Source organism: Neoarius graeffei, chromosome 2 (assembly GCF_027579695.1).
Source record: "Neoarius graeffei isolate fNeoGra1 chromosome 2, fNeoGra1.pri, whole genome shotgun sequence".
Taxonomy (NCBI): Eukaryota; Metazoa; Chordata; class Actinopteri; order Siluriformes; family Ariidae; genus Neoarius; species Neoarius graeffei.
This window is the reverse complement of record NC_083570.1, coordinates 116,515,664-116,530,137: the sequence shown is the minus strand read 5'-3', so window position 1 is coordinate 116,530,137 and position 14,474 is coordinate 116,515,664. Positions and strand designations below refer to the sequence as shown.

The window sequence follows — 14,474 nt, the reverse complement described above, 5'->3', positions numbered from 1 at the left end:
TAGCCGGCGAGGGCCTTTCTGTGTGGAGTTTGCATGTTGTCCGCGTGGGTTTTCTCCAGGTGCTCCGGTTTCCCCCACAGTCCAAAGACATGCAGGTTAGGCTAACTGGTGACTCTAAATTGACCGTAGGTGTGAATGTGAGTGTGAATGGTTGTCTATGTGTCAGCCCTGTGATGACCTGGCAACTTGTCCAGGGTGTACCCTGCCTTTCGCCCGTAGTCAGCTGGGATAGGCTCCAGCTTGCCTGCGACCCTGTAGAACAGGATAAAGCGGCTAGAGATAATGAGATGAGATGTATATTTTTGACCCTGTGTTGATTTCAAAAAACCCAAAGAAAATTAAAACTTGTGCACCAAATTCTAATGTTTTTTTTTAATTTAAGATGTATGCTCTACAATCATTCTGCCACAGAAAAAGAACAGTTCAAAGAAACTACTGAAAGCCCAAATATTGCCATGACATTCATATCCAAGAGGACATTCATGTCACTGTATGTAAACTTCTGACCACAACTGTAAATACTTAAGTCTGAGTGAAAAATACTGTGGTGAGCGAGCAGTGTGGAAGAAGAGTCTGGAAACAGAAATCTTAGTTTCTTGGTCGTTAGTCTGTGCTACTTGCTCTTGAAAGCACTGCTTTATTAGCATTCGCTAACACTACTGATGAACACTACACCGGCTGGAAGGTGACTTCACTGCTGCGCTAACAGCACTGAATCACAGGTAAGCTCGCGTTGGACTTCGAGAATGGTGATATGAAGAGTGTGTATGTATAATAATAATGGCTTTTTTCATGGGTTCTCAGATATAATCCATTCAGCTACTCTTCTTCGACTTGTTCAATATCATACTCGCTGAATGGAATATCTCTGATAAACCATGAAAAAAAGCCAGCCAATATTATTTAAATATTCCTGTTTACATGTAGCTGTGCAAACTCTGATTAACAGGTAAGAGGTCATGTCTGCCGTACACACCATTGTAAAATCCCCATGAGATGCATATTCCGAATGCTCTATATACACGTCCAAAAAAAAAAAAAAACCCACTCCTAAAACCTGAATAATATCGGAATATTATTCCGATCATCATCATCATCATCGGAAAATGCAAATTTTGGAATAAAGACAAATTTGGAATATGCAGTTTACGTGTTAACCCTATATTAAATTCCAAATATTGTCGTATTCGGAGTAACAGTGGAATATTAGCCTGCATGTAAACGTACTGACTGAATCCCGGAAATGCAGATTATTTCGACCATCAATCTTGTCCAATAATATCAACATTCTTACGCTGAAACTTTACATTTAAAAATGAATTAAATGCCAAATTTCATGAAATCAAACATCTCTAAAGAACAGTAAGATGCAACAGCTTTAGTGTCGTATTCAGGACTGGTTTTATTTGATCACTCATGAAATTGGTACCAGTTTATAATCTGTTCAAACACCACAGGTGTGAATCATGAAGACGCCACAGCAGTTCATCACTTCATCTGTGCAGATAAATTAAATATTCACAACGTGGTCCCTCTTCCATTAACGTAACACATCAACAACTGTGTTCATATACGACAGAATATCTTATTTACATTCTCCACAACACCAGTGTTAGAACAAAAAGGACAGTGTTCGATCCGCTCAGCTCCGGCGGTCTTCCTGTCGCTCTTCGCTCCTGCACGTTTGTGCGTTAAAAGTTCGGTTTGTGTTTCTTCACCTCCACCATGAGGTGGTGCAGGTTGATGAGCTCGGAGCGCACGGCCAGGCTGCGGAACGTCGGCTGGGACAGGATCTTATGGAAGCCGTGGTAGTACTGGATGAGCTGCGTCAGCGCCCCCTGGTGGACACATAATTATAATTATTTTAAGTCTGTGTGGTGACAAACGGAAGAAGTGAAGACAAGCAGGCTGGTTAGAGTACGGTCCCACTACAGCTCGCGATGAAAATGAGGTGTTTCGTGGCGATGCTTCTTGAAGCTCAGGGAAGTTTTCCCAAACCCATCTGTGAGTATTCACCTCTAAGTTTAGCAACAAAAACATACATCACCACCAAATTGAGATTCATTGAGATTTCTTGCGACCTTTTTGGCCACTCGCAAGGCACAGACGCACCAAAAAACAACTCGCAAAGCTCGGAGAACATTCGCTGTATATTGCACGATTGGTGGTGATGCTACTGATTTTTCATTGCCACGTATTCACAAATTAAACCCATCGTGAGCTGTAGTGTGAGCAGGGCCTTAAGGAAAGTGGGCATGCCTGGATGATGCTGGTGCCGTTTTTAAAGTTGGTGAAGGAGCGCATGACGTCCTGACTCAGAGCCTCCACAGACTGCTTCCACGTGCTGGAGAAACCACGCACCAGCTGAGTGATACGAACTAACACACACACACACACAACAGTTATTTACAAATATATACACTACCATTCAAAAGTTTGGGGTCACCCAGACAATTTTGTGTTTTCCATGAAAAGTCACACTTTTATTTACCACCATAAGTTGTAAAATGAATAGAAAATATAGTCGAGACATTTTTCTGGCCATTTTGAGCATTTAATCGACCCCACAAATGTGATGCTCCAGAAACTCGGGCTACGTTTACATTACGTCGAATCAGCGGATCATCAGATTAATGTTCTTAAAACGATTCGCGTTTACACTAAAACCGTTAGCCGTGCACACAGCAACACCAATACGCGGATACGCTCGGCTCCGCAGGCATCCTGCGCTCCAAATCACTCCGCCCTGAACAGCGAGTGCCCTCTGGAGGGTGCGCACTCCGGCCCTGCGCAGCTCACACAGCGCGCGAGTGAAGTGAACAAGCCACGATTCGGGACTGAGCCGCTGTGTGTGTGATCCCAGCGCACATCACTTACTACTTGCAAGTGGAAGGATGGCAAGCCTAAAGACAATCATAACTACACAATGGGCAGTATTTGCATCAGTATTTGCAGTATTTTCATACTTTTATACTCTTTAATGAAAGGTGATACAAGGCGGAAGTCCGCGCCGTTTTTCAGCAGTCGCGTCACATGACCAACGCCAGCGAATCAGGAAGGTGGATGTCACAGTGACGTTGTCCAATGAGACGCCAGCTAGAACTCAGCACAGCGTATTCGCGTATTCTGAATGTTTACACAGCACCGGAGCTGACACGATCTGGATTGAATACGTGGACGCTGGCGGATTCCCGTTTCCTGGCTTTTCCAGGGGGTTTAATGTAAACGGACAGTGCGTCCGCGAAGAAAACGAGACAGATACGGTCTAATATAAACGTAGCCTCAATCTGCTCAAAGGAAGGTCAGTTTTATAGCTTCTCTAAAGAGCTAAACTGTTTTCAGCTGTGCTAACATGATTGTACAAGGGTTTTCTAATCATCCATTAGCCTTCTGAGGCAATGAGCAAACACATTGTACCATTAGAACACTGGAGTGAGAGTTGCTGGAAATGGGCCTCTATACACCTATGGAGATATTGCACCAAAAACCAGACATTTGCAGCTAGAATAGTCATTTAGCACATTAGCAATGTATAGAGTGGATTTCTGATTAGTTTAAAGTGATCTTCATTGAAAAGAACAGTGCTTTTCTTTCAAAAATAAGGACATTTCAAAGTGACCCCAAACTTTTGAACGGTAGTATACATTAGTAGTATACATAATAAGCACATTTACTGCTGAAACATTTTTTATAATATACAGGGGGCTGCAAAAGTAGGTATACAGTAAGGCTTATTCTATTATTATAAGAGTGGTGCTAGGTTTCATTTAATACTAACATTTTGTGCGAACATTTTATTTTTCATTACTGTATACCTACTTTTGCAGCCCCCTGTATTGAAATCACATCAGTGCAAATAAATATGAACAGTGAAGGAACATATTGGAAAATACAGAAATGACGATTTGGACTAGATTAGATCATTTTGATTTAGTATGTAAAACAAAATTCCATTTAATTCCAATGACTAGAGGAGAAAAAAAAATCATCATTAATTAATTGTGGAATTTGAATTTCTGGCTTTAATTTCAGTAAACAGTACATATACATGTACATGAACTAACTCACTAATTAATTCACATAATTAATCCAGAGGGTTCTGGGTTCAAATACCAAATACTAGACATCTCATCTCATCTCATTATCTCTAGCCGCTTTATCTTTCTACAGGGTCGCAGGCAAGCTGGAGCCTATCCCAGCTGACTACGGGTGAAAGGCGGGGTACACCCTGGACAAGTCGCCAGGTCATCACAGGGCTGACACATAGACACAGACAACCATTCACACTCACATTCACACCTACGCTCAATTTAGAGTCACCAGTTAACCTAACCTGCATGTCTTTGGACTGTGGGGGAAACCGGAGCACCCGGAGGAAACCCACGCGGACACGGGGAGAACATGCAAACTCCACACAGAAAGGCCCTCACCAGCCCCGGGGCTCGAACCCAGGACCTTCTTGCTGTGAGGCGACAGTGCTAACCACTACACCACCGTGCCACCCCAAATACTAGACATTCTACAGAAAATTTAAAAAATAATAATAAAAGCAGAAATACTTTTACATGCAATACGAAACAGAGAGATTCCAGCTTCAGCTCTTTACCTTCATCGTTCTTCAGCTTGTCCAGCTGCCCTTTCTCCATCAGTGCCTCGCTCTCCTTCACAAACGTGATCATCCCACCGAACGGTGGCGCCAGGATCTCCTCGATGAATTCCTGACACACACACACACACACAGCTCTTATTTGGACCAGCATGGGTGTTAATTACAGTTACATGCTAATACCAGCTAATGATGCTAACATTATACCTGTGTCCTGGCCAGGAGGAGCTGCTGAAACCCTTCCACCTCTTTACTGTCATCAGCTGCTCTCTCCTGCAACACACACACACCTTTTTACAGACTTATAGTGGATAAATTTCTCTAATTACATAACAAGGAGTTTGATGATACTGTGTGTGTGTGCGTGTGTACCATAAGAACCCCCAGCATCATATCGTAGTTGTTGATGAGGAAGATGAGCTGATCTCGTCTGGAGGGAAATTCAGCAGCCATCTTCAATACAAAATTCTCCACTTCAATCTGCAACACACACCGGGTTGTGCCTGAGCTCAATTTCTATTTTAGATTCAGAGGGTGTGAATACTTATGCCAAAGTAATATAGTGTTGTAATGTTGAGTGAAGGGGTATAAATATTTTTTACACCTCTGATGTATTTTTATTCGTATATGTAATGTACAAGTACCTGTAGTTGTCCCAGCAGGGCATTGGTTCTCTCGTTAGGGAATGTCTGGTTTATGCTCACTATGGCAGAGGAGAACTCAGCATAACGCCGGGTGATCTACACACACGCACACACACACACACACACTTAATTTGAAACATGTCTACTTGTCACACACACTTAATCTGAATGGCTGCAGTATTCTCAGTGTGTGTGTCCATACATAATGTGGTCTGGTGTCCAGCACTCCAAGTTTCTGAGGATCTGTATCCCGGATGCTCTGGATGTTCATCTCCAGGATGAGCTCAAACCTTGGCCATAACATCTCTAACACGGCCTCCCAGTACCTACACACACATACACACATACACACTAGGTAATCTTGGGTCATAATTCTTATCAGACATCTTTTACTGTATCCATGTGTGTGTGTGTGTCTATCTGTCTGTGTGTGTGTGTTACTTGTCCAGGGCGGGGATGTTCCTCTTGGCCGTGATGTTTTTGAAGCGGAGGATGATGTGGATACACAGAAACACAGCAATGCTGTCATAGCAGTCCGACACGTATGTAGAGATGTTCTTCTACACTCACACAGAGAGAGACAGAGAGAGAGAGAGAGAGAAAGAAAGAAAGGTGTAGTAGTCCATTTATCAATGACGTCAAAATGTACAGAAATAACGTACAGAACAAGTCAAAGACGAGTCTAGCTGAATGGAATATATCTGATAGACCATAAAAAAAGCCAGCCATTATGTTCGTTGGTACGTTTTTCTCATGTAAACAGAGGGGAAGCGTCAGGGCCTTCTAGGTGTTCAGAGAAGCCCAAACAGATCAGCATTTCAAAATGTGATATTTAATTTCTTTCATAATTTCATGATCATTATCCTCTTCTAATTTGGCCTCATTTTTCATCAAATTTGCTTCAGAAATGAAAGGGTTACTGTCCTGGAAACATTAAAATCGAGTTATCCAGTGCGATTGTTTTGTTTGTTGTCTCGAGGCTGAGAAGGGTTTACAGCTGCTCACTCACTGGTTAGGACTTCATTGCCGGGACAGAAAGCCATGGCAGTGTATGTTTATGTAGGAAGTGACAGATTAATTAATTAACCAATCAGAGTTTGATTTATAGTGGGAGGGGCCAAAAATTTATCGCCCTTGGCCTTCTCAAAGGCCAACGCGAGTTTAACTGCAACCATCAGCACAGCAGTGAAGTCACCTTCCAGCCGGTGTAGTGTTCATCAGTAGTGTTAGAAACTAAGATTTCTGTCTCCAGACTCTTCTTCCACGCTGCACGCTTACTATAGTATTTTTCACTCAGACTTCTCATTCATCTCAAGCCGCTTTATCCTTCTACAGGGTCGCAGGCGAGCTGGAGCCTATCCCAGCTGACTACGGGCGAAAGGCGGGGTACACCCTGGACAAGTCGCCAGGTCATCACAGGGCTGACACATAGACACAGACAACCATTCACACTCACATTCACACCTACGGTCAATTTAGAGTCACCAGTTAACCTAACCTGCATGTCTTTGGACTGTGGGGGAAACCGGAGCACCCGGAGGAAACCCACGCGGACACGGGGAGAACATGCAAACTCCACACAGAAAGGCCCTCGCCGGCCCCGGGGCTCGAACCCAGGACCTTCTTGCTGTGAGGCGACAGCGCTAACCACTACACCACCGTGCCGCCCTCACTCAGACTTAAGTATTCATTTCCCTCTTAGTGTAATTTACTGAGTTACTTTTAAAATCAACCTCGACAGCTACACACAATGGAGCGACCTGGCAGCCAATGCTAATCTCTTACAAAATCCTTTACCCTGTTGCTTTTTTTGGTGTCTGGCTAAGTTTTGGTTGAGCTCAAGTCCCAGCTCTAATAGTAACACTTTGCCACTGCTTGTAAATATGTGTGAAGAATATCTAATGAAGCTTTGGGAGCCTTTTGGGTGTTCAGCGGATCTTTCTCTTTCCTGGCGAACAAAGAAATGCTTCTGCGCGTGCACAGCAGAAAACTCTCTCATTGGATATTCGCATCAGCTCCAATGTGTGGTGTCATGTCGTCTTGACAACCATGCAATATCGTAAACCATATTCAACACTCATTCTCCGTTGGGTAGAGTGATGTATTGCACGTGGGATAAGTGATATGCTAACAATACTGCATGCTATCGAACCAAATGAATGAATGAAACCCACTAGAAGGGAACAGAACACATTTTTATTCCATCGAAAAAGTGTCCTGTATGGATAACAATTTATTATCGTGCAATTTCTTGTATTTATCTCATCTCATCTCATTATCTCTAGCCGCTTTATCCTTCTACAGGGTCGCAGGCAAGCTGGAGCCTATCCCAGCTGACTACGGGCGAAAGGCGGGGTACACCCTGGACAAGTCGCCAGGTCATCACAGGGCTGACACATAGACACAGACAACCATTCACACTCACATTCACACCTACGGTCAATTTAGAGTCACCAGTTAACCTAACCTGCATGTCTTTGGACTGTGGGGGAAACCGGAGCACCCGGAGGAAACCCACGCGGACACGGGGAGAACATGCAAACTCCACACAGAAAGGCCCTCGCCGGCCCCGGCGCTCGAACCCAGGACCTTCTTGCTGTGAGGCGACAGCGCTAACCACTACACCACCGTGCCGCCTCTTGTATTTATATTCAGCATAAAATATTGATCAATGCAATTATTAATTCTCTGTGTATCAGTGACATTAAATGTCATACAGCTGATGCGTCTGTGTGTGTGTAATGATGACTGTACCAGGAACATGGTGAGAGTTTTGCCCATGACGCAGTTGAACAGATCCAGAGCTGAGTTTCCCGTCACCATGAAGAAATCGGACAGGAAGAGGAACTCACGGCAGCCATTATCCAACAGAGCGTAGTGCTGACTGCGGAACAGTGTCTCGTACGGGTACTGACACACACACACACACACACACACACACACACACACACACTATTATAAATGTATATGAGCTTCCTTTCTCTCTCCAGGTCTGTGTACTTACAATTATGTCATATTATAGACGTAAAAAATATCTGATCCATTTAATGTACCAAGAAGAGACATGATGGAGAGGAAGAATGGACAGATGTGTGTTAGATAGAGGATGAGGATGAGGGTGTGTGTGTTTCCTCCCTCACCCTGGAGTCTGCACGCTGAACAGTGTGTGGGATCAAGATGGGACCCTCGAGCTCAGCCGGGCTCAGCACCGCCCCCCTCTGACCCAGAGTGAAGATGGTGTTCCTGCTCTTCAGAGACGGTTTGGAGAAAAACCCTGCACTGATGTTAAAGAGTCAGCTCCACAGTGTGTTACATTTATCCGTCAGATACAGAAATCGACATCAGCAGTGTACGCAACAATTTACTCATTAGGGAAACAGCCGTAGCTCTTTCTAATGACTTTCAGTCAGCTCTAAAAGTATTGGCACTCTTGGTAATGATGGGTAAAGGTTATGGGGAAAAAAATGTCTTGATGCAAAATATAATCAGATCTTTGGATCTCCAGGAACCAGGGGAAGAGACAGAAATGTGTATCAGTGGTAAAACTGTACATGTTTATGAATAACAGTAACAGATGTAGTGTGTATATATATATATAAAAGATAAAAAAGCAGCCAGCTTATAGAGCCTTATAGAACCTCAAGCTCTGATCTCGATCAGTCAGATAAGATCTGACTGTGACAAAGGATATCTTTCTTGGCTGTATCCTCCACACCCATCAGATCGTCCTTATCTGCAACATCTTCATACTGAGGAAGAGACCCAACACACTGATTAAACAGCTAAATGAGAGCTCTGGATGAGCTATTAATTATTCATTATTGATGCAGTCTGTGGTCATCTTTGGTTAGTTTATGACAGATCCTTACAGCCCACCCACATTATATATACACAGTCTAAAAGCAAAACTTGGCGGCCACTTTAATAGGAACTTCTTGTTGATTCTAAGATCCCTGTTCTTGGCTGCAGGAGTGGAACCCAATGTGCTCTCCTGCTGTTGCATGCTGAGATGCTTTTCTGCTCACCACGGTTGTAAAGAGTGATTATATGAGGTACTATATCCTTCCGGGCAAAAAAGAAATCTCGAACCAGTCTGCCATTTCCGTCTGACCTCTCTTATCAACAAGGCGTTTGTTTCCACCCACAGAACTGTCGCTCGCTCACTCACTCACTCGACTCAGTGTTTTTTGTTTTTGGCACCATTCTGTGTAAACTCTGGAGACTGTTGTGTGCGAAACCCCCAGGAGATCAGCAGTTTCTGAAATACTCAAACCAGTCCATCTGGCTCCAAGTGAAAGTCACACTTTGTGATCACAGTTTTTCCCATTCTGACGTTTGAACACAGTGAATATTAACTGAAGCTCTTGATTTGTATCTGCGTGATTTCATGCATTGTGCTGCTGATGAGAAAACAGCAGGTGGATGGATGGGTGTTCCTAATAAAGTGGCTGGTGTGTGTGTGTGTGTATGTATATATATATATATATATATATATATATATATATATATATATATATATATATATATAGCCATTCCACTGAATCGGTGCCATTTCCATCCCTAGAAAATTATATGTATAAATGCACATAAAAATGTACTTTAAAATACATTTCCTTATTACGCAGAATGTCCTGCACATTGATCTGATTTCAAATTTAAGATATATAATTGTAAGGATTAATAAAAACTACCTAAAACACTGAAAAATAGCATGTGTTACCTGTCCCCGCACTCTAACTTTAGACTTAACTATGAAATAATATGATTAAGATCCGAACAGAAACAGTATTTCTTTTGCACTGTTGTGACTCCAAATCCTATCCATGGTTTAAATATATTTTTTTTTCATAAGAAATCCACAATATCTTAGTTAAAATACACATTTTAGTCGTGTCCCTGGGTTTTCACTCAGTCCTGTTACCCCATCTGACAAATTTGGAACATTCCATAAATCACATGCTCAACAGGAAGTTACATCAGTTGTGTCTTCTGAAGGCCATGGGAAGACCAAAAGTTAGTGCTCTCATTTACTTTTCTGTATATCTGATGATTTTTTAACTTTGACTGATAAGGTCAATGTCAACATACTGTCCTGTTACTTAAATTATTTCTTAGATGATATTTGTTTATTTTAAAAATACAGATTTTTGGTAAATCACTAGAATGTGCTAAGTGTGGTCGTGCTATTAGCGATGACGCCATGTGGCTTACTGTAATTCCATGTATTAGCTAATCCTAGGCTAAAAACTCAGTCCTGTTACTTTCAGATGTCACTTGAGTTTTGGTAACAGGACTGGAAAAAAATGCAGCCATCTTTGACTTCCAAACCTTGTAAAAAATAAATAACGTAGCCTGAGGTTGACCAATACACATTTTGAATAGTTAAATGTGTGTGTTATTATAATCAGTGTTGAAAAGATATAACAAATTAAGTTTAATTTGGGAGTGGTACAACAAGCAAATGGCACCCATTCGGTGGAATGTCCCATATATACACACACACAGTAATATATAATTATAATTTATATAAAATAGTGTCCAAAAGTATCATCATAAAGTATTAATTTACTACTTTTTCAGTTCAGGATTATTTGACGTTCTGCCTACTTTGACGTTGCTTTATCCTGAACAGTCACACTCGAGTACACTTTAACTTCACACGACAGTCGCTTTCAGACGAACCACTTCCAGGGAATTACTGAGAGCAAGTACCCCCTGGGGATCTCCCCCAAAAACTACATCCCTTCTTTGGTTTGCATTCGTACCACCAGTAGGAATGCTGGAGTGACGAAAGCTGGATTGCTCGTGAGACGTTCACAGGAAATGTTAGCAAAGATTTTTATATTTTGTTTCAACGCGTCAAAAGTCTCTGTATCTCCTCCGTCACATATAAGCTCAATAAAGCCTGGACTAAACTGTCGGTCCATTTATCTGTTTTTTTCCCTCATTTGTTTAAGAGCTGTTGTTTACACGGCTAACGTTTTACACAGTTTTAACAAATAGTGGTTGCCGGTGCTACATTGGTTCATGTTCGACCAATCAGCACACACCTCAAGGATTAGAGGTATACAAATAGCTCTACAAATAAACTGACTTGACCTACATCGCTCACGGTTCCTCTTATGCTAGGAAAGAATCTACCCTGAAATAGGAGCTTAAAAAGGCCCTCAAAATGGTGTTCTAAGAACTACAATCGTCCTCAGTTCATGCAGTGCCGACACGCAAAAAAGGAGGAACTTCCTCCAACAGTTCTGAGAACTATGAAAAGGTTCCTCTGGTCCGAAAATACCTACTGACACGTGCGTCAGTGTTAAACTTGAAAAAGAAGTTATTGTTCACACATTACATTACAGGTGTTTAGCAAACGCTTTTATCCAGAGTGATGTACAACACATCCATAGCAGCCTGGGGAGCAGCTGGGGGTTAGGGGCCTTGCTCAAGGGCACTTCAGCCATTCCTGCTGGTCCAGGAAATCAAACTGGTGACCTTTTGGTCCCAAAGCTGCTTCTCTAACCATTAGGCCATGGCTTCCACACATTTTATTGCTTATTTTACGCTTAATCTGATTGGTTTATTTAACTTAACAACGGGGTCATTCCATGCCAAATCAACAAGAGGTTATGGTCGACCATCTCAGATTTCAATGAAATTTGGAGGGCTCAGAGATACTATTAAAAGAAGTTAATCCCCAAAACTTGAGCTTCCTATCACCAATAGTTTCAGAGGTACAGGCATTTGAATTTTTCGATTTTTTTGTTTTTTGCTCAAAACATACATATTTCAAAGTGCAATATAATCTTTATTATGCAAGATAGAAACCTAAAATTTTGCACAGAGAGACTCAATGTCTTGTACTACAAGCTTCAACTTAGAATTTCAATGGTCATTGTATATTAGATGGTGATTTTAACAAGGAAATTAAAAAGACAAATTTGCATTTTTTGCATTTTTAACTCATTCTGGAAGCTTGCCTGGGGCAGTAATGCTTAAACTAAGAATGTTATTCAAATCTACACAGAAATATCTACCAATTTCAGTTTTACCAAGTCTCCACTATTTCTAGTTTGTCTGTAATAGGGTTTTGAAATTCGCCGATTTCTAAAACATGCCATTTTCAGTAGCAAGAAATCCAATGTGGGATAGCAGTTAGGCACTTGTAAATTTTTTTCAGTAATCCCCAAGATTTTACAAGTAGCAAAGTTTTACTGAGTGTATTTAACTTACAATTTCTGTTGTATGTTAGTCAGAATCTTCCTTTAGTCCCATTCCTATAGAACAGGGAGGAAGTTCAGCCATTTCTAGATGTCTAAGAACAAACTCATTTATACTGATCTCAAACTGAAAGCAACTACAATTAAATTCCCTAGTCAACTATTCAAAATATCCAATCCTTGCAAAGAAACACATTCAGTTAATAACATTGGTAAATTTTCTCAGTGCTCTGTATTACAATGTATTTAATATAATCCAATCAATATAATGTTATCTGAACAAGTATGCAGTTTACAGACTCTAAAACTATAAGATATGAGCCACCTGTTCTGGTATCAAAGGTCACCTATTGTGCTGTGTTGATATTGATAAGGCTGGCTGTTGACTGGTACACAATAGCTGGTCATTGATTGCTAATGTTACACAGTCTTAGATTAAAATCAATTTACAAATAATTAATACTGAGCATTAATTGAAATTTTATTTAAAATTGAGGAAGAAACATGTCTCCTAACCTACTTGAGCCTTATTGAAGCATTTATTAACCCTCAAATATCAGTTATATGAAAATATATCAAAAATTCAAATTTGGTGAAAATGGATTTTTTAAACCCCTGCAGTTTAAAAATACTTGAGAGACACAGAACAAAAATTTGGAAATATAAAATATGGGTCTTGGGGATTACTGAAAAAATTTACAAGTGCCTAACTGCTATCCCACATTGGATTTCTTGCTACTGAAAATGGCATGTTTTAGAAATCGACGAATTTCAAAACCCTATTACAGACAAACTAGGAATAGTGGAGACTTGGTAAAACTGAAATTGGTAGATATTTCTGTGTAGATTTGAATAACATTCTTAGTTTAAGCATTACTGCCACAGGCAAGCTTCGAGAATGAGTTAAAAATGCAAAAAATGCAAATTTGTCTTTTTAATTTCCTTGTTAAAATCACCATCTAATATACAATGACCATTGAAATTCTAAGTTGAAGCTTGTAGTACAAGACATTGAGTCTCTCTGTGCAAAATTTTAGGTTTCTATCTTGCATAATAAAGATTATATTGCACTTTGAAATATGTATGTTTTGAGCAAAATGCAAAAAAATAAAAAAAAATTCAAATGCCTGTATCTCTGAAACCGTTGGAGATAGGAAGCTCAAATTTTGGGGATTAACTTCTTTTAATAGTATCTCTGAGCCCTCCAAATTTCATTGAAATCTGAGATGGTTGAGCATAAATTTGTCAGATATTTGTTGATTTGGCATGGAATGACCCAACGTTGGACACAATGCAAACCTCGGACTAATAACGAGAAGGGGAATGTATAGTAGCTCTCTCCAGAATGAGCATGCTGAGCTATGTCAGAGAGAGAGAGAGAGAGAGAGAGAGAGAGAGAGCCCATGTTGTGAACTCAGCATGTAGATTAATTTCTGAATCTTCCTCGCTATTCCTCACCTGCACTTTGAGCAGTCGGCTGCTGTAGGACTTGAAGTAGCTGTAGTAGATCTTGCTCATGGTGTCCACGTACTCATCCCGGATTTCTTTCGCTACCGTCCTCTCATTGGCCAACAGGAACTGGTAAAAGAACCTGCAGGGGAACAGACGAAAGGGGAGAACCTCAGATACTACACGAGCAGCATGAGCAAACTGACCGGCTGTGATGTCACTAGAGCTGAGGCCTGAAACCAAACCATGACATGTTGGTCGTGTTGGTAAACAGCATGGACGTGTGTAAAAATCAAATAAAATGTTATTATAAAAGGAAGTTTCATGAAAATATCACGTGTGTGTACCTGTGCTTGAGGAGTGTGTTCTGAGGGATCTGGTAGTTGGTCATGGGCTTCCTGAATGAATAGATCTTCTGCAGGATGAACTCACGGATCTTGCTGACCGCCTGAGGATCAAACATCACATCACACCACACAAATTTATAAACTATAACATACACACATGTGTACACACACACACAAAGCTGTAGACAATCACAGTAAGGTATAATATTCTATCAGC

General features: G+C 41.1%; 1 protein-coding gene across 1 annotated transcript in view; it reads right to left on the bottom strand.

The window, feature by feature from the left end:
* Window positions 1-1,377: 1,377 nt before the first annotated feature.
* Window positions 1,378-14,474, bottom strand: part of vps52 (VPS52 subunit of GARP complex) — a 33,654-nt gene continuing 20,557 nt past the window's right edge. The window contains exons 8-20 of the mRNA XM_060915405.1: window positions 14,258-14,358; window positions 13,920-14,052; window positions 8,944-8,999; window positions 8,391-8,526; window positions 8,005-8,160; window positions 5,692-5,810; window positions 5,453-5,576; window positions 5,251-5,346; window positions 4,979-5,086; window positions 4,814-4,879; window positions 4,607-4,718; window positions 2,260-2,378; window positions 1,378-1,838 (exon numbers count right to left, since the gene is read on the bottom strand). Of these exons, the coding sequence (XP_060771388.1) occupies window positions 1,692-1,838; window positions 2,260-2,378; window positions 4,607-4,718; window positions 4,814-4,879; window positions 4,979-5,086; window positions 5,251-5,346; window positions 5,453-5,576; window positions 5,692-5,810; window positions 8,005-8,160; window positions 8,391-8,526; window positions 8,944-8,999; window positions 13,920-14,052; window positions 14,258-14,358 (1,473 nt within the window). The 3' untranslated portion in view covers window positions 1,378-1,691. The remainder of the gene's footprint in view (window positions 1,839-2,259; window positions 2,379-4,606; window positions 4,719-4,813; window positions 4,880-4,978; window positions 5,087-5,250; window positions 5,347-5,452; window positions 5,577-5,691; window positions 5,811-8,004; window positions 8,161-8,390; window positions 8,527-8,943; window positions 9,000-13,919; window positions 14,053-14,257; window positions 14,359-14,474) is intronic.